The sequence below is a fragment of the Aegilops tauschii genome, chromosome 1 (genome assembly GCF_002575655.3).
Source record: "Aegilops tauschii subsp. strangulata cultivar AL8/78 chromosome 1, Aet v6.0, whole genome shotgun sequence".
Classification (NCBI taxonomy): Eukaryota; Viridiplantae; Streptophyta; class Magnoliopsida; order Poales; family Poaceae; genus Aegilops; species Aegilops tauschii.
In genome coordinates, this window is record NC_053035.3 from 465,588,499 (window position 1) to 465,608,445 (window position 19,947).

The following is a 19,947-nucleotide window of genomic DNA, read 5'->3' on the forward strand; positions in this document are numbered from 1 at the left end:
GCCGGGTATATAAACCGGTGCGGCGCTCTCTCGCTTGGCGAGGTGGGACTAAACTCCCACCACCCAACGGCTGTGCGCTGCGATGTGCCCTGCGCGGCTCCGCCTTGGGCCCAATTTGGGCGGGCTGGCCCAGGGCAGGCTTACCCGCGCGCTGATCTGTTTGATATTCTCTTTGTTTTTCACTTCTTAACTCCAAAATTTCTTTTCTTGTTTATATTTCTAATATTTAAAATCAAATCTCTTTTTTCTATATTATTTCTAACAGTGTTTACTAAAATTAAAAAATTATGTCAAATTATGTTGTGTTTTATTTCATTTGTTCGTTCTCTTTTGTATGTTGATAATATTTACAAAATATAAATTAAAATGGTGTGTTTTATTTCAATTCTTCATTCTAATCTTTCTTATCTTTATTATTTTTGAAATATTTTTAGTTTGTAAGATAAAATGTTCTGTTTTAGTTCACTTCTTCATTCTAATATTTGTTCTCTTCTTTATATTTGAAATATTTTGAAAATGTAAGATAATATGTTATCTTTTATTTCACTTCTTCATTCTAATAGATCTTATCTTTTTTATATTTGAATTATTTTTTAAATGTAAGATAATATGTTGTCTTTTATTGCACTTATTCATTCAAATTTTTCTTCTGTTTTCTATGTTCTCCTCTTTCCTTTGTTCTAACAGTTATAAATTTAAATAATGTATGATATAATGTTGTCTTTTATTTCACTTTTCATGGTTGTCTTTCCTAATTATAATTTTTCTTTTCTGTTTCATACTTGAAATATTATTAAATCAAATATAGCTTGGACAATCGCATGTATGCCTCCACTTGCACCATGTACTACAAGCAGGTTTTTCTTCTCAGTCTCACCAATTGATACCAAACTTTTATGCACACCCTACGATGAGCATAGCAAGCATGCCTGGCAACTACCGTCCATTTCCGACACTCTATGCATTTTGTAGGCGTTTTGCGGTGATAAAACCCTAGAACAGTGCCCCGACGTGACGCAACGTGCGTATTGTGTCCGAATTCGTGTACACCTTGCCTGGGGGGCCACATTGGCCATGCCCACGTGCTCCTAAAAAGTTGGGGTCATCTCATGCATGCCTCCACATGAACCATGTACAAGCCGGACCATTCGGGTCTGCCGGAGGGCAAGTTTGAAAGTGGTTTTCCTTGCCGGTCCCACCAAATGATCCCAAACTTTTTGCACACCCTACCATGACCATGGCATGCATGTGGAAGGAGAATTCATACACCACGGCCTCATTTTTTTTGAAATCCCATTAATATCCATGTGTGTTACATGTACGTGAGCATGTGTAAAATTTATTCGATGATTTGAAGGTCAAAACATTAACTTGTCATATATGCAAAAAAAATTGTATTGAATGCAAGTGAGCATGTGTATAATTTAGTGTGTGATTTGAAGATCAAAACACATGGCAAAATGCCAAAAAAATGTGCCCACCTACCAGAGCATGAGAATTCATACACCCCGGCCTGCATACGACTAGGAACCCAGCCGTTCATGGGCCAGGATGCAGGCCCGTGGTGCAGAATTTCTGCTGCTAGTAGGCCCCACGGGGCAGAGGGGACGAGAGTTAGGCAATGCACTGCCTGCATATGATAGGATCTTGGGAGGGGAGTCGCAGCCGGGTATATAAACCGGTGCGGCGCTCTCTCGCTTGGCGAGGTGGGACTAAACTCCCACCATCCCACGGCTGTGCGCTGAGCTGTGCCCTGCACGGCTCTGCCTTGGGCCCAATTCGGGCAGGCTGGCCCAGGACAGCCTTACCTGCGCGCTGATCTGTTTTATATTTTCTTTGTTTTTAATTTCTTAACTCCAAAATTTCTTTTCTTGTTTATATTTCTAATATTTAACATCAAATCTATTTTTTTCTATATTATTTCTAACAGTGTTTACTAAAATTAAAAAATATGCCAAATTCTGTTGTGTTTTATTTCATTTGTTCGTTCTCTTATGTATATTGATAATATTTACGAAATATAAACTAAAATGGTGTGTTTTATTTCAATTCTTCATTCTAATATTTCTTATCTTTATTATTTTTGAAATATTTTTAGTTTGTATGATAAAATGTTCTGTTTTAGTTCACTTCTTCATTCTAATATTTGTTCTCTTCTTTATATTTGAAATATTTCCAAAATGTAAGATAATATGTTATCTTCTATTTCACTTCTTCATTCTGATAGATCTTATCTTTTTTACATTTGAATTATTTTTTAAATGTAAGATAATATGTTGTCCTTCCTAATTATAAATTTTATTTTCTGTTTGATACTTGAAATATTATTAAACCAAATCTAGTTGGGACAATCGCATGCATGCCTCCACATGCACCATGTACTAGAAGCAGATTTATCTTCTCGGTCTCACCAATTGAGACCAAACTGTATGCACACCTTAGGATGACCATGGCAAGCATGCATGGCGAGTATCGTTCATTTCCGTCACTCGATGCATTTTCTAGGGTTTTTCCGGCGACAAAACCCTACAACACTGCCCCCACGTGACGCAACGTGCGTTTTGTGTCCGAATTCGTGCACACCTTGCTTGGGGGACCACATTGGCCAAGCCCACATGGTCCCAAAAGTTGGGGTCATCTCATGCATGCTTTCACATGCACCATGTACAAGCAGGACCATTCGGGTCTGCCGGAGAGCAGGTCTGAAAGTGGTTTTCCTTGACGGTCCCACCAAATGATCCCAAACTTTATGCATACCCTAGGATGACCATGGCATGCATGCATCACAAGTATCGTTCATTTCCGACACTCGATGCATTTTCTAGGGTTTTTCCAGCGACAAAATCGTACAACACTGCCCCCACGTGACGCAACGTGTGTTTTGTGTCCGAATTCGTGCACACCTTGCCTGGGGGACCACATTGGCCAAGCCCACATGGTCCCAAAAGTTGGGGTCATCTCATGCATGCTTCCACATGCACCATGTACAAGCAAGACCATTCGGGTCTGCCGGAGGGCAGGTCTGAAAGTGGTTTTCCTTGATGGTCCCACCAAATGATCCCAAACTTTATGCATACCCTAGGATGACCATGGCATGCATGCATGACAAGTATCGTTCATTTCCGACACTCGATGCATCTTCTAGGGTTTTTTCGGCGACAAAACCCTACAACACTGCCCCCACGTGACGCAACGTGCGTTTTGTGTCCGAATTTGTGCACACCTTGCCTGGGGGACCACATTGGCCAAGCCCACATGGTCCCAAAAGTTGGGGTCATCTCATGCATGCCTCCACATGCACCATGTACAAGCAGGACCATTCGGGTCTGCCGGAGGGCAGGTCTGAAAGTGGTTTTCCTTGCCGGTCCCACCAATTAGGAAGTCATAAATAGGACAACATTTAATCTTACATATTTAAAATGAAATTGAAAACAATGAGAAGAAGTGATATGGAATTATGAAACATGAACAAAAAAATAGGAATAAGAAGGAGAAAACATAAAATAACAGGAAAACCAAATTAAAAAGGAAAGAGGAACAATACATTTGAATGTATAATATTGTAGAAATGATAGAGATACTATAAATATTGTTGAACATATACAAGTATACAATAACTAATAGGTGTCACAAAGAGTTTTTTTAGGGAAGAACCAATGATATTTATTTTGAGGGAAGAAACAATGCAGGTAGGTGGGCCGGCCCAGATCGCAAATAACTGTCGGATCCATATTGTGGGGGCCCACAACGCTGCACTTTCCATGCACGTCGATCACACCCACGTCGATCACGGGAGTAGTTGCCGTTCTGTTACACAATTCTGGGATCGTGCTAATCCATATGTTCCTAATCCCTACGATTGAGGAGCACATTCAACCTCGCTTCAACGGAGGAAAATATAGATCGCGAGATTGGCCACAGGGAAGTTACGACGACCTAGGAGTCGACCTCGTATATAATCTCCTCCTCCTCGCACATGTGTCGACTAGATCGCCTCCTGCCGGTGAGTCGTTGACAGCTCCGTCCACCGCATCCCACACGCCACAAAAACCCCGAGAAGATCAAGGTCGCCCGCACGTGCAGGCCGACCTCGACGAACTACGTCGACAACACATCGCCGACTTCTTTCATCTTCGTCGACTGATCAAGTAAATTGTCCTCCTTACCTCGCGCCTTCATAGCAAGCTACTTCCTCCGTCTCGTTGCTTTGATGGACTTAGGTTTACCACATATTTTCAACTAGTATCAACTCGACTAGATGCGTTCTGACCAGATGGCGTGGATGAAAACAATCTTTGGTTCTTTCATAGCATGGTAGAATAAGATGTTGTTTCTCGAGAAGCATGATGCAATAGATTTTTTGTCACATGATCCAATTATATTTTTGTCACACGATCCAATTATATTGTTGTGCACATAGAACATTAAAGAGTTATAAGCATTAGATGTTGATGAACCTCAAATAGGTACCATTGCTATAGACTCTAGTTATTTACAGCTGATCAATTTGTCACCCTGTTAATAAGACAACCAGATGAATTAGTAACAGTTTACCATATTAAATTTATTGATTATATAATTTATCTGATACTCAAAGAACTTGATCAGATGCAAGTAAATTCAATTACCAATTGTAGTTATTTTTTATTGCCTCATGTCAGCACACACTTGGCTGCATGTTGCAGTATACATGGTGCTAGTTTTATATTTGCATTACTGTTAGGTACTGCCAGAAAGTTTTATATTTTTGCATGTCTATTGTTATTTTTTCTTTAGTGTTCGCTAATGTCACGAAGTTATATATTTTCTTTCAACAGGATGGACGAGCTGAATGGAGAAATAGTATGCACCGTTGAGAAATGGTGCAAGCTTGTTGCAGCTCTATCGAGCGGTCAACGCGCTAGAGTGGCTGATACAACATTGCGCAGCATGCTGCGGATACCATCTATTAAGATGCGTACCCTACTGATTAGGTATATGATTGAGAATTTTCAGGCCAACACGGCCAGATTCATTATACAAGAGCAGGTTGGGGAGGTGACTCTCGGTGCGGTCGACGTCGAGTGCATCTTTAACCTCAGAACCAAGGACTGTCCGCTTCGGACATTCTGACTGAAGAAGGCGTGGACATCAAGGAGCGGGTGCCGCCACAATTTCTCAGTAAGACATCAGAAAACATAGTGATAGATAATCTCATTGAGGACATAATTAAAAGTAAAGCCACCGACGACGATTTCCTTCGGAAAGTAGTCCTTGTCCTGTTAGGAACAATTATTGCTCCCATGTCGAGCAAGATTGTGCCAAAGCAGTACTACGCTTTGGTCGATGATGTGAAACGTATTTCAAAGATTAACTGGAATGCCTTCACCCTGTGTGTTCTCCTTGATTGCCTTCGCATAGTGAAGAAAGGCAAACACCTCCGCCAATGGCTGAAAGGCAATTTGGCTCTCTTGCAGGTACACATATGAGACCTGTTGCATAATGTCAATTATCATATCATTGCAATTTTATGTGATGTATTGTACTAACTCTAAATCCTTATATTTTTTTGTAGCACTTGTACTGGGAGAAGGTGCAACCGGTCGAAGGCGAATGCGCCTATAATCCCAACTTGTCCATACAACCTCTTATGAGGAACTGGACCGAAGGTGCAGCCACTAGGAGAGATTGGTTCGACTATGACAATGGGCGTGGCCGTGGTAACGTCAGGGTAAGTCATTGTGTTCCGTCTTTCTGAAATGTTTTGTAACTTAATAATATTTATTTTTTATTCATCACATGTACTTCAATATCGCATGCAGGTCGAAAATAATATCACCCAGGAGTATAGGGCTCACGAGCCCAACATCCCAAATAATGCGCCTACCATGAAGCCAAAAACCAAGTCTGCAAATGGAAACGCAAAGAAGTCGACGACAGCCCCAATGTCGGAAGATTTGATGGAGCTTCTAATGAAGCGGTTCATGGACTTCATACACACCCAGATGAGGGAAATCCCTGATCAAGTTGCTGAGGTGTCACACCCAAACTTTATAGTTTACAGTATGTTTCCTGTTTTAAACCATGCTAGCATTACTAAATTTATATTTCTATTGCAGAGGTTCTTGGAGAAGTTGAACAAATCAGGTGTCATGTACAAGCCGGCTGCTGCCGTACCATCCGCGGACAATGATGTGGATGAAGAATTGGATTCGTTCGAGAACGGTCCATATGAAAAGAAGGAATTCGTGTACAAGGATGACATAGACTCACGCGGAGAGCCTGTCATTGACATGACACAGCCTGATGAAGTGGTTCCCAACCATAAAACCGTACCTGAGGTACTATGTATATATATTTCTGTCTATAATTTTCTCCTTTAATTTATTTACGTGCTAAAATGTTCACACGATTTTGTTTGCCAAACAGAAAACCCCACCGAAGATAAATGGACACAAGGAAGCTTCACCTATTAGGCGTAATGATGAATGTGGCGCTACACCCGAAAACCCTTGGGTCGTTGGTACTTCTACTCAAGCACGTTCATCGGACATAGACATTTGTCCATCTTCTGTCAGCAAGTTCATGGCTAAGGCGAATGGAAAAAAGGGTGCAACAATCGATAAGGATGAGGAAGTTATGTCCGGTAAGCGCAAGAGGACCGTTCCTAAGAAATTTGAATCCCCCTACGCACTTGACAAGCCCAGCAGGCGTCCCAACCGTGGTCAGAAACCCTCCGGTACTTCTACTGCTACTAGAGGTATCATAAGTAACTTTCTTATTTTGTTATATGCTACGAATGCATATGATCACCATTGTTGACGTTCATATTATTTCATGCAGCTCTGTTTTCTAAAAATCATGAGCCGGAGGTTGTGGCAGATGAGTTGACGCCGGAAATAATTGATGCAGCTGTTTCATTTGTTGAGTTAGCTGCTAGCACCGAGAAAAATAAGGGGAAGAAAGTTTACTACAGTGAAGGGCGTGGCATACCTCTGACTTCCGAAAGGATTCGACCGGTACTAACTCACAGATGGCTGTCGGACGATGTAAGTACTACTTGCATGTCCTGTTATTAAAATTCTCAATAATCTATGTCTCAACTTTCAACATGTAATGCCCTGATATTCTATGAAGGTAATTGATGCTTATATGGGACATTTGGAGCTGCGCGTTGGTCATGATCGTTACCTCTGTCCAGCGTGGAGGTCCAAATTCCTTGTAGATCGTGCTATCGCACGAGACGATCCATTGCCGTCGAGCTGCAACATGGATAGTGCTCTGTCCAAAGCTGGAGCAGTTAATAGAGTCATGAAAGAGTATACTGTGCGTAATAAGGTACGTTATGTTTGTAATTCTTCACTACAGGACATTTCATCAAGTATTTCGTTTGATCCACAATGGTTTTTTGCACTGTAGACGTATATCGCGTTGAATATCGACAATGCCCACTGGATGACCGTGGTCATGCACTTGATCAAGCAAGAATTCCAAGTTCTCGATTCGCTCTATCCTCTGGACCTGACAGAAAAGACTGTGAAAGCACTGGTAATATAACCAACATTTGTACCATTGGTCTTACATGTTGTTTATGATTATTCTTTAACACTATCCTCTTTATAGCGAATGGCTATAGCACACGATATGCACCTAGCAAATCTTATTACACCAGGGAAATATCCGGACGTAAGTAAGTGGCCTATCAAAGAGTATCACATGCCCCAGCAAGAGGATGGGTGAGTTAATAGGACATCATGCACATTCAAACAACAACACACATGTTCGTATTGCCCACCGCTAATGTTTGCATATGTACCAGGAACTCTTGTGGCCTTTTTGTCACAGAATGTCTAGAACTTTGGGACGGGGACCGAATGACCCGCGATTTTTCACAGGTATGCTGTTATTTACGTTTGTAGACTAGCTACTATGGTCGTGTAGCAACTTCGGTTCATGTAACCTTTATTTCATTTTTTGCAGGCCACCGTTGACGCAAGGAGAAGACGTTTCGTCGCGGAGTTGATTATGTCACCTTCGAACACGATGGAGTGTGTGAAGAACAAAATTCGCAAAATCGCAAGGAAAAGGCGCGCCTAAAGAATTCATGCGACATGCAAGATTGAAGTTTTAGTGGTTTGGATTTAGTCCGGTCGAAGGTTTCGACGGCATGATTATCTTAGGGGTTCTATCATTTTTATGTAATAAACAGGGCATCTCGAATATTGTGACACATACATCTGTATGTGTCTGTCAGACAATTCGCTCGTATCAGACAATTCGGTCATACAATTCGCTCGGAGAAGACAATTTGGTCGTACCAATAAAGTTTTGGCTTCACTTATCAATTGTTCTTGCTTAATATTTTTCTCGTTCTCCAATTTTTTATAATTGCATTTTTCACGGCTTCACTTATCAAGTGTTCTTGCTTAATATTTTTCCCGTTCTCCAATTTTTTATAATAGTCTATTTTTCTCTTCAACTGCTCTCGTAAGTTTCATATTAAAATTTTCACAATCTTTACTTTTTTTAAAACTCTACCAAGCTTAGCCTTCTGCCTTAGCTATCTGCATGTCATCATCTTGCATAATCTCCTGGTAATTCCCCCTCATCACATGATTATGAAAAGTAGTCATGGTAGATAAGTAAAGATATCGAGCCAAAATGTAATATTACACTGATCAAAATTAGTCATGTCAGCTTGTTGGCTCTATCGCGTGTTATCAGGCATCATGTTTTTCTATTTTGTTTTACAAACCCGTCGTTTTTTTATTATATGTATAATTAACTTTTTCTGTACTCACCATGACGCCAGGCACGGCCCATCTAACCACGTGAGGGGCCCCACAGGCGGGCTATCGTGCCGGCAGCGCTACACCAGCCCATTTTGCCAGGTTCACATCGATCTTTCCCCTTTTCTCGTTTCCCTTTCCAAATCCCTAGCCCCCTCTCTCCATTTGCGCCTCCAAATCTCGACGGCGAAAGCATGACAGCGAGCTGGGCGTCGGGCGGCGGCGGTTGCGGCGAGAAGAGCGGTGGCGATCGCAAGTTAGGTTGAACCCTGGGTCCTGCAAGCAGGTGGGGCGGATTCAGTGGCACAGGAGGCAGCGGCGGCGGATCGAGTGGAACAGGGGACGGGGGTTTCGTGGGCGGCGGCGGGCCGGGAGAACCCACGGCTAGGGTTTCTTCAGTTCTACACTTTGGTGGCAAAAAGGTAAGTTCTTTACCGTTGTTCTTTACATCCTAGCATTATCACCCACAATTCATCACCTGTGGCCATGACAAGCTCCATCTATGTGGTCATCAGGAAACTCCTGGTGGCCGTGTCTGCATAGATGCAGACAATTTTGGCAGCGCACTCGGGGGATGTGTGTTTGAGGTTAGTCTACTGAGCATGATCTTCAAACTAGTACTGCTATTGCGGTCAAGCTGCAAAAAAGTTCAGTGTTTAACGCTTGCAGTGACAAGTTCAGTTATAAAATGACTTGAATTGCTCATGATTTATTTAGGATGATATCACTTCTGAGTATGTTGAATGGCTTGATGGGGAGTGGGATAGCAAAGCAAGGTCAGTCATTAAGTATCTTGCCATGAAGAACAACAAACTAGAGACTAAGATTATAGAATATGAAGCTGAAATTAAAAGGAATGAGAAAGAAAAGAGGGCAATGGTTAAGATGCACAAGGAAATATTTCTCTATAGGGATAGGAGTTTAGGATTTGGAGGTCTTCTGTATCTTGGCCTGCTTGCCATTATGATTGCTGTCATAGTTAGCAAGTAGATTGTTCATAAAGTTATTGACATCATTGTAATTGACATGATGAAATGCTGCTGAATTATTTGCTATTTAGTTTATGGGCAAAGTGTAACAGATATTGCAGCATAAATAACATGGGGCCATCATGATTGGTAGACAATGCACTTTTGGCATGTTCTATATTTGGCAGACAATGCACTTTTGGCATGTTCTATATTTGGTATGTGATGCACATGGGCACATCACCTAGCAACACTACTAATTTATGCAGCAGCCTAGTTCATTGTCTTGTTGCAACATAGGAGCAACATCTAGCAGCACCTACACCTTTGATGCAACACTGAAGCAAAGCAACAGTGCATATTCAATATTCAGAAATTTAACTGAACTTGACAGTTAGGGTGAGCAGTAGATATTCAGTTCTTCAGCCACAAAGAACCTGATCAAACCGTACCGATTGCATAACTTATATGCTTACATATAAAAGCATACCTAACCAGCATCAAACCCAAAATAATGTTAACTTATATGCTGAAACATATAACAGCATACCTAACTTAAGATAACCAGCAGCTTCCTCCTCCTTCAGCAACTGTGCCCATCTTCACTTCTTCAGAAATTTGAGGCGGCGTGAGCGGCGCACCACACACGGAGAAGCCTTCTTCTTGACCGCCGTTCTGCTCGACAGCTGCGCCACCTGATCCTGAGCCACCTAATCCTGAGCCACCTCCTCTTCTTCCACCTTCACTATGTCAGGGAGGAGGGGAAGGAGCTCGACGTCGACGGGCATTGTCTTGCCACCCTCGACGGCGACCGGCGCTACCATCTGCACAGCGTCCTCCTCGCCCTCCTCATGGTCATCAGGGATGACCAGTACCTCCTCCACGTCGTCCTCCACGACGTCAGAGCCCAACGGCAGCACTGGCTTCGGCACGTGACGGACCTGGTAGTCCGGGCTGACGGGCGCAGGGAGAGCGAGCTCGACGTCGACGCGATCCGCCCTCGACGCGACGCGTGCTGAATCTGGCCGCAACGTCATGGTGGTGGAGCGGTACATCCACCACCTTGCGCGCTGAACAGGGGAGTCGCTCAGCGTGGCCTCTCGCATTGCCCACACGAGGAGGAGAGCCGGCGGGACACCGCGGCCGTAGGGGAAGGCGCGCTTCCTCTCGGCGTCGGTGAGGACTTTGACGAGGCCACGCGCGTGGTTGACCAACATCTCCGTGCTGGGGAACCAGCCGCACACCTCCGTCAACTGCGCGCGCCACCCCTCGTCATCGCCGGCGAGGTCCATCATCGCTCTCTGCCAGCCGAGGCTTCTCTCCATGGAGGCGGCTGCAGCGGTCGCCGGCGAGGGTTTCTCGATCTACTATAGGTGGGGATAAGAGGGGAGTTTGAACCGGCGCCCGTGGGAGGTGGGTGAGTGTGTGGTGGGGAGGAGAGTGGTACAGTTACTTATTTAATGGCATTTAGGACGTGGGTAGGGGAAATGTACAATATTCTTTCTACCTGCCGCCCTGGTCATAACACAGTAAAGAATTTTTTTGATTTTTGTTTAGAGGGAAACATCTTACTTTATTTAAACAAAGACTGGGATCTCGTCTGCTAATACACTAAGGATACAATCAGGGGGCGAAAGCCTCCAAACCAAAGAAACACAATCGCCTACAGCTACCTTAGCCAAAGTATGAGCCGGCCGATTAACACAGTAAATAATTGAAGCAAGTGTTCTACTCTTGTTCCTTCTCCACTTTTCTGCACATGATAAAAGACAAGCTAAGTTAATGAATGATACAAAATTTAATAATCCACAATGCATACAAACACTTACTTCTGATTTAGTTTGCATTTCTTGCTACGTCTAGTGTGTCCTACCAATTTGCAAGCGCCGCACCGGGTTTTCAACTCATCAAAAGAGAGTGGTCTACCATTTTTCGAGACATGGCGGCTCTCATCTACCTTTGTTGCACCTTTTCTTGACACTTTCATAGGATCTTTAACCTCAATCATGTTGCCTTCACCATCGTCCACATATTCAACTGCACACTTACTGATGTCATTTGTTTGCTTCACCAAATGTTCCTGTAGCAGATCATATTCATGACTCTTAGCTATCACAGCCTTCAAACTCTCCTGTAATTGATCCCACAAAGCAGGGTGTTTGCATGCCGCATGCATAGCTTCAGACGCTAACACACTGACCTGGCTATATTTCATTCTTTCCCCGGCCCCAGTCCAACCAAATCCCAACAGATCGCTTGTGCGCCTCGCGGGCAGTCCCAACCTCTCTTCTTTCGTGAACCGAACAAGAACTAAACACTTTGGTATTTCAGATATGTTCAAGTGCTTCAGTACATGGAATATGTGCTTGCAAGGTAGACCCTTTCGAATCATTCTTCTGCAGCTGCACCTTATAGTTTCTGCGGAATTTACTGGTGTATACTCCACCCAAAAACGGCGCTTCCGGTTATTCTTCCAGGCCACGATGTACTGCTGTGATCCGTCTCCCAGCTTAATTTCTACAATCTCCATGCCGTCAATTTTTCTAAGATCATCTTGCAACATATAGAAGTTTGCTGGAGTGAAGTCGTGAGAAGCAGCTATCTCAAGTTCCCTCGAGCTAGTAACTGGCACCGGTAAACTCTGTGAGGCCGTGCAGTCATCTCGCGCCTTGTTTTCACGGATACGCACAACGGCGTTCTCATAGTGCAAAATCATATCCACCAGGGTCATTTCACCGTCTAGGTGGAGGTGAAGGCATGAGTTCAGGATTTCACTCCGCTGGTTGCTTTTCATGCCAAGCCAAAACCCCTCTGTTAGATAAGCCGCGGCCCACAGTCTCCTCTTCTTATACATCCGCCTCAACCATGTTACAGTTTTTTCCGACTGCCATCTTTTGGAAAATGCGTGCCATCTCTCCTCAAACGTGGCCATGGACGTGCTGTAGTACAGAAGAGTTCGGAACTCCTTCAAGGACTTGTGACTGAGGTGAATCTTCATATTTTTCTCTATGTGCCACATACATATACGGTGCCACACGTCTGGCAAGACTTCGCGAATTGCCTTGATCATCGCAGTGTCGGCGTCTGTGATAACACACTTAGGCATCTTTTGACACATGGACCTCAAAAAAGTCTGCAGAAGCCACACGTATGTCTCCTCGGTCTCGTCCGAAACTATGGCACAACCAAAAACAGTGGTCTTCCGGTGATTGTTAAGACCAACAAAAGGTATGAATGGCATACTGAAAGGATCGATATAGTTGACTAGAGGGAGGGGTGAATAGGCAACTAACAATTTTTAGCTTTTGTTTACCAATTTAAACTTTGCATCAAAGTAGGTTGTCTAGATATGCAACTAAGTGAGCAACCTATATGATGCAATGACAACAAGCACACAAGCAAGCAAGGGATTTAACACAAGTAAGCTTGCGAAAGTAAAGGGACGAGATAACCAAGAGTGGAGCCGGTGAAGACGAGGATGTGTTACCGAAGTTCCTTCCTTTTGAGGGGAAGTACGTCTCCGTTGGAGCGGTGTGGAGGCACAATGCTCCCCAAGAAGCCACTAGGGCCACCGTATTCTCCTCACGCCCTCACACAATGCGAGATGCCGTGATTCCACTATTGGTGCCCTTGAAGGCGGCGACCGGACCTTTACAAACAAGGTTGGGGCAACCTCCACAACTTAATTGGAGGCTCCCAACGACACCACAAAGCTTCACCATAATGGACTATGGCTCCGCGGTGACCTCAACCGTCTAGGGTGCTCAAACACCCAAGAGTAACAAGATCCGCTAGGGATAAGTGGGGGGAATCAAATTTCTCTTGGTGGAAGTGTAGATCGGGGCCTTCTCAACCAATCCCGAGCAAATCAACAAGTTTGATTGGCTAGGGAGAGAGATCGGGCGAAAATGGACCTTGGAGCAACAATGGAGATTTTGGGGGAAGAGGTAGGTCAACTTTGGGGAAGAAGACCTCCTTATATAGTGGGGGGAACAATCCAACCGTTACCCCCCAAAACAGCCCCGCAGAGGGCGGTACTACCGCAGGAGGCAACGGCACTACCACTGAGAACAGCGGTATTACCGCTCCCCGGGTGGTACTACCACGAAGATAGGAGGGCAGGAGAGAGACGGACCCGAGCGGTACTGCCGCAGTGGTAGGGCGGTACTACCGCTCATGAGCGGCACTGCCGCTCTACTGCCGTTGCAAAGTACCGCACAATCCGACACGAGAAATGACCCCTCGAGTCGACGCGGTAGGGGCCTGGTACCGCAGCGGTACTACTGCTGAGGACCCACCGGCGGTACTACCGCTGCGGAGCGGTACTGCCGCCTGTGACCCTTAAGCGGTACTACCGTTGGGTACCGCGGTACTACCGCTGGGACCAGACACAACCCAAAGAAAGGGAAAGAGATCTCCAATGAAGCGGAAAGGCTCATAGGGTGTAAAGAGGATGTGTACGTGTTGATTCCACCCTAGCCTTACCAAAACGGACCCCCTCTTCATAGTACGGTGACTCCTATGAAACTAGTCCACCAAAAAGAAGCGAAAGAGCTACACCGTCTTGAATGACACTCCGAGGGGAAAGAAATCGTCTCGTGCCAAAGGATGAATCTCTGAAATGCTCAAAGCACACGATTAGTCCGCAAACATGTTGTCATCAATCACCAAAACTACATCTAGGGAGATATGCCTTAACACATACCATAGCGGTTCATCTTGTACGTGCTGTCAAATACAAGCACGTTGCCGAAGTCCTCATAGTCATGACGAGACTGGGAGTCGCACCAGAACATCCTATTCAAATGTCATTCCTTATCTAGCTTGTACTTGAAAAAGAAGCTAGGATCCCTTTGTTTCCTACTGGCCATGATGCCTATGGCTGTGGCAGCATCACCTTTTGAAAGCAGCTTCCTCTTCTCCTTGGCACAAAGGTTGTATATTTCATGCCTGGTAAAACCAACACTGCCGTACCATACATGTTTGCTGATGAAGCAATCCATCATGTCGTGAATTCTAATCCCTGCTGCTCCCATGGACATTATCTCATGCTTCTGGTACTCTTTGATTTTTCTGTGGGACCAAAGAAAAGGTACCTCGTCCGGTCCTGCCAACATATGGCTATGCTTGTCCTCAAAACTTTCAACATACCAAACCCCACGCTTTTGGTCAAGCTTGACAGTCAGGTGCGCTTCACAAAAGCAGCGTGTCTCGGCTCTGAGCCTACGGCTGTGTCCTTCCTCGGTTAGCAACTTGGTGTCACGTTTTCCTTGTCTGGAACAAACAAACCGCCTATAACGCATATGACGTGACTCCGTTTTGCTATACCTGACCTTATTCTTTCTAATGCTGAAACCATTATCTCTAGCATAGTTGTTGTACAAATCATACGCAGCACCGTGAGACGTAAAGGTCATTTCCATTATCTGCATGAACATATCCCTCTTATCATCTGCACTGGCAGTATCTTGGACATTCTTTGCCCCATCATCTTGTGTCACCTACACAATCAAACAACAGCCATGAAAACAGTTTTCTATGGTTTAACATTACTTCCATAGAACATTGATTACACACATACCTCACTCATGATGACCGACGACTGGGACTCCCCAGAATCAGGTGCATCTAATGATTCGTCGTTAAGGCCTGTCTCCGCGTCGGATTCACCTTAATAGTCATACGCATTATGACATTCAGAAATGAACTGAAAAATACAACACAAATACATAATTACTTATCATATAATATTCCAGAAGAAATTCAATTTGCATGCCAACAAAATTTTTCACTTACTTACCTGACTAATGTAATCTTCATTCGAGAGCTCCGAGTTGTTTTCGTCATCATCATCAAGCTCATCGATCTATAAATTTTCAACACAAAGATTTAATGTTGTCGGATGCCACCAAAAAATTACAACATGACAATGCCACTCACATTAAGATCGTCCCATTCGTTCCTATTCTCTGACCGATCTTCACGATCTGAATTTTCATCATCTGACCAATCTTCTATCCAGTCTTTCATCAGTTCTCCAAACTCCATGTCTACCATGATATCAGTTAACTCCTGGTCCGCCATTTCCTACAACCAATAATATGTATCATCACATGTGCAAACATTATCAATGATGAAATGTACAACACATAGCACACGATCACGGATGTTATGTAAACAACCGCAACCGAGGCCGTTCAGATCTGCCAAACTTAGTAAGGAAGATGGCCACGGCACCCGTCGTGATCACTTTCAATCACGAGGAACTGCACGATCTCAACACCTAGCTAGATCTGTTACCTCTGCCGCCGGATACCTAGGTTAGCCGCCACATCAAATAACGATACTGGTGGTGCACACAGCTGACGGCAACCGATGCTACGTGAAACCAGATCACGAGGAGCAGCACTACCGGAACAAGATCCACGATCGCATGCGCCGCCGGGTAGCTAGGTTACCCGCCCCGCTAGGTTAACCACTACCAGTGGCGGCGGCAGTTCGTTCGATGTTGCCGCGAGCGAGACTAGAGGGGGGGCGCGGGATGCGGTACCTGTGCGCGCTCGTTGGAGATTCACGACGTTGTCGTGCCCGCTGTCCGACGAGATCGCCGGCGACGAGATAGCCGCCGCTGGAGATCTACTACGTGACTTACGGAGCTACGTCAATGCTCGCGAGATTGATGGAGCTGCGTGAATGATTGGATTCGGCAGGTCTTACGTGGACGTGGGGTCGTGTGATGTTTTTTTCGGACCAGGATACTGTACGTATACGGTCTGGGTTATACAGGGCTAGACAGGGCTTGGATCTGGGCTACGGCGGGCCAGGAAAAAAACAAACTTGCGGGGACAAAAATACCCCTCCGAAATTAGGTTAGGGAGCACTGGAGCAGGGCTCTGAGGAGACATGGTTCTCATTCTCTTGGTGCCAGAGTAAAAGTGCGAGTAAAAATGCCAGCCCGGGTAGACAGTAACACATGAGTTAATTATGCATGCGGATCATCAATTCATCATGTGTGTCTTTTTTATTCTTACCTCTTTACCCTTTTTACTCCATTGCCCTTTTACATTTTCTTGTTGCTAGCACTGAAAGCTGCTCCTTTTGTTTCTCAATATTTCAAGTATCTTGGTTCAAATATTCAGACTTTGCAGTTCATGCGTATGCACCTTATTCACTGGAATGGAAAAGAGAAAAAATGAAGTACAATCTTAGTCCCCGCTATGCCCAAAGAACGATTTTTCTACCTCTGCTTCTACAAGTTTTTGGGTGTAAACACGTCCCGCCTGCAAAAAAAATGTTTACACAAGTTTGGTCGACTAGACGGAGGCCGAGAGGTGGCAACGAGCTTTGCCCACAATGTTGGGGAACGTAGCAGAAATTCAAAAAATATCTATGCATCACCAAGATCAATCTATGGAGTACTCTAGCAACGAGGGGAAGGGGAGTGCATCTACATACCCTTGTAGATCGCGAGCGGAAGCGTTCAAGAGAACGGGGTTGATGGAGTCGTACTCGTCGTGATCCAAATCACCGATGATCCTAGCGCCGAACGGACGGCACCTCCGCGTTCAACACACGTACGGAGCAGCGACGTCTCCTCCTTCTTGATCCAGCAAGGGGGAGGAGAGGTTGATGGAGATCCAGCAGCACGACGGCGTGGTGGTGGAAGTAGCGGGATCCCGGCAGGGCTTCGCCAAGCGCAAGCGGGGAGGAAGAGGTGTCACGGGAGGGAGAGGGAGGCGCCAGGGCTTAGATGTTCCTGCCCTCCCTTCCCCCCACTATATATAGGGCCAAGGGAGAGGGGGGGCGCAGCCTTGGCCCTTCCTCCAAGGAAGGGTGCGGCCAGGGAGGAGTCCTTCCTCCCCAAGGCACCTCGGAGGTGCCTTCCCCCTTTAGGACTCTCCTTTTTTTCTTATCTCTTGGCGCATGGGCCTCTTGGGGCTGGTTCCCTTGGCCCATATAGGCCAAGGCGCACCCCCTACAGCCCATGTGGCCTCCCGGGGCTGGTGGACCCCCTTGGTGGACCCCGGACCCCTTTCGGCACTCCCGGTACAATACCGATAAAGTGCGAAACTTTTCCGGCGACCAAAATAAGACTTCCCATATATAAATCTTTACCTCCGGACCATTCCGGAACTCCTCGTGACGTCCGGGATCTCATCCGGGACTCCGAACAACTTTCGGGTTACCGCCTACTAATATCTCTACAACCCTAGCGTCACCGAACCTTAAGTGTGTAGACCCTACAGGTTCGGGAACCATGCAGACATGACCGAGACGTTCTCCGGCCAATAACCAACAGCGGGATCTGGATACCCATGTTGGCTCCCACATGTTCCACGATGATCTCATCGGATGAACCACGATGTCGAGGATTCAATCAATCCCGTATACAATTCCCTTTGTCTATCGATATGTTACTTGCCCGAGATTCGATCGTCGGTATCCCTATACCTTGTTCAATCTCGTTACCGACAAGTCTCTTTACTCGTTCCGTAACTCACATCATCACGTGATCAACTCCTTGGTCACATTGTGCACATTATGATGATGTCCTACCGAGTGGGCCCAGAGATACCTCTCCGTTTACACGGAGTGATAAATCCCAGTCTCGATTCGTGCCAACCCAACAGACACTTTCGGAGATACCTGTAGTGCACCTTTATAGCCACCCAGTTACGTTGTGACGTTTGGTACACCCAAAGCATTCCTACGGTATCCGGGAGTTGCACAATCTCATGGTCTAAGGAAATGATAGTTGACATTAGAAAAGCTCTGAGCAAACGAACTACACGATCTTGTGCTAGGCTTAGGATTGGGTCTTGTCCATCACATCATTCTCCTAATGATGTGATCCCGTTATCAACGACATCCAATGTCCATGGTCAGGAAACCGCAACCATCTATTGATCAACGAGCTAGTCAACTAGAGGCTTACTAGGGACATGGTGTTGTCTATGTATCCACACATGTATTTGAGTTTCCTATCAATACAATTCTACCATGGATAATAAACAATTATCATGAATAAGGAAATATAATAATAACCTATTTATTATTGCCTCTAGGGCATAGTTCCAACAGTCTCCCACTTGCACTAGAGTCAATAATCTAGTTCACATCACCATGTGATTAACACTCACAGGTCACATCACCATGTGACCAACATCCAAAGAGTTTACTAGAGTCATCAATCTAGTTCACATCACTATGTGATTAACACTCAATGAGTTCTGGTTCGATCATGTTATGCTTTATGAGAGAGGTTATTAGTCGACGGGTCTGAACCTTTCAGATCCGTGTGTGCTTTACGAATATCTATGTCATCTTGTGGATGCTACCACGCGCTATTTGGAGCCATTTCAAATAATTGCTCTACTATACGAATCCGGTTTACTACTTAGAGTCATCCGGATTAGTGTCAAAGTTCGCATCGACGTAACCCTTTACGACGAACTCCTTTTCACCTCCATAATCGAGAAAATTCCTTAGTCCACTAGATACTAAGGATAAGTTCGACCGCTGTCATGTGATCCATTCCCGGATCACTATTGTACCCCTTGACCAACTCATGGCAAGGCACACTTCATGTGCGGTACACAGCATAGCATACTGTAGAGCCTACGTCTAAAGCATAGGGGACGACCTTCGTCCTTTCTCTCTCTTCTGCTGTGGTCAGGTCTTGAGTCTTACTCAATACTCACACCTTGTAACACAGCCAAGAACTCCTTCTTTGCTGATCTATTTTGAACTCTTTCAAAAACATGTCAAGGTGTGCGTTCTTTGAAAGTATCATCAGGCGTCTTGATCTATCTCTATAGATCTTGATGTCCAACATGTAAGCAGCTTTATCCAGGTCTTCCTTTGAAAAACTCCTTTCAAACAACCCTTTATGCTTTCCAGAAATTTTACATCATTTCGGATCAACAATATGTCATTCACATATACTTATCAGAAATGTTGTAGCGCTCCCACTCACTTTATTGTAAATACAAGTTTCTAACAAACTTTGTATAAACTCAAAAACTTTGATCACTCCATCAAAGCGTATATTCTGACTCCGAGATGCTTGCTCTAGTCCATGGAAGGATCGCTGGAGCTAGCATACCTTTTAGCATCCTTAGGATCGACAAAACCTTTCTGATTGTATCACATACAACCTTTCCTTACGAAAACTGGTAAGGAAACTTGTTTTGACATCCATCTGCCAGATT

At 44.8% G+C, this 19,947-nt stretch overlaps 1 protein-coding gene and 1 pseudogene across 1 annotated transcript; one reads left to right on the forward strand and one right to left on the reverse strand.

Annotated features, from left to right (window-relative positions):
* Positions 1-5,282: 5,282 nt before the first annotated feature.
* On the forward strand, positions 5,283-9,758 carry LOC141039128 (uncharacterized). Its single transcript, XM_073506436.1, has 11 exons — positions 5,283-5,456; positions 5,555-5,710; positions 5,802-6,014; positions 6,099-6,320; positions 6,409-6,739; positions 6,823-7,028; positions 7,117-7,317; positions 7,399-7,527; positions 7,603-7,715; positions 7,799-7,874; positions 9,486-9,758. Exons 1-11 carry the CDS (start codon positions 5,283-5,285, stop codon positions 9,756-9,758), a joined length of 2,094 nt encoding a protein of 697 aa, XP_073362537.1.
* Positions 9,759-14,544: 4,786 nt separating this feature from the next.
* On the reverse strand, positions 14,545-15,820 carry LOC109734290 (protein FAR1-RELATED SEQUENCE 11-like; annotated as a pseudogene).
* Positions 15,821-19,947: the final 4,127 nt, after the last annotated feature.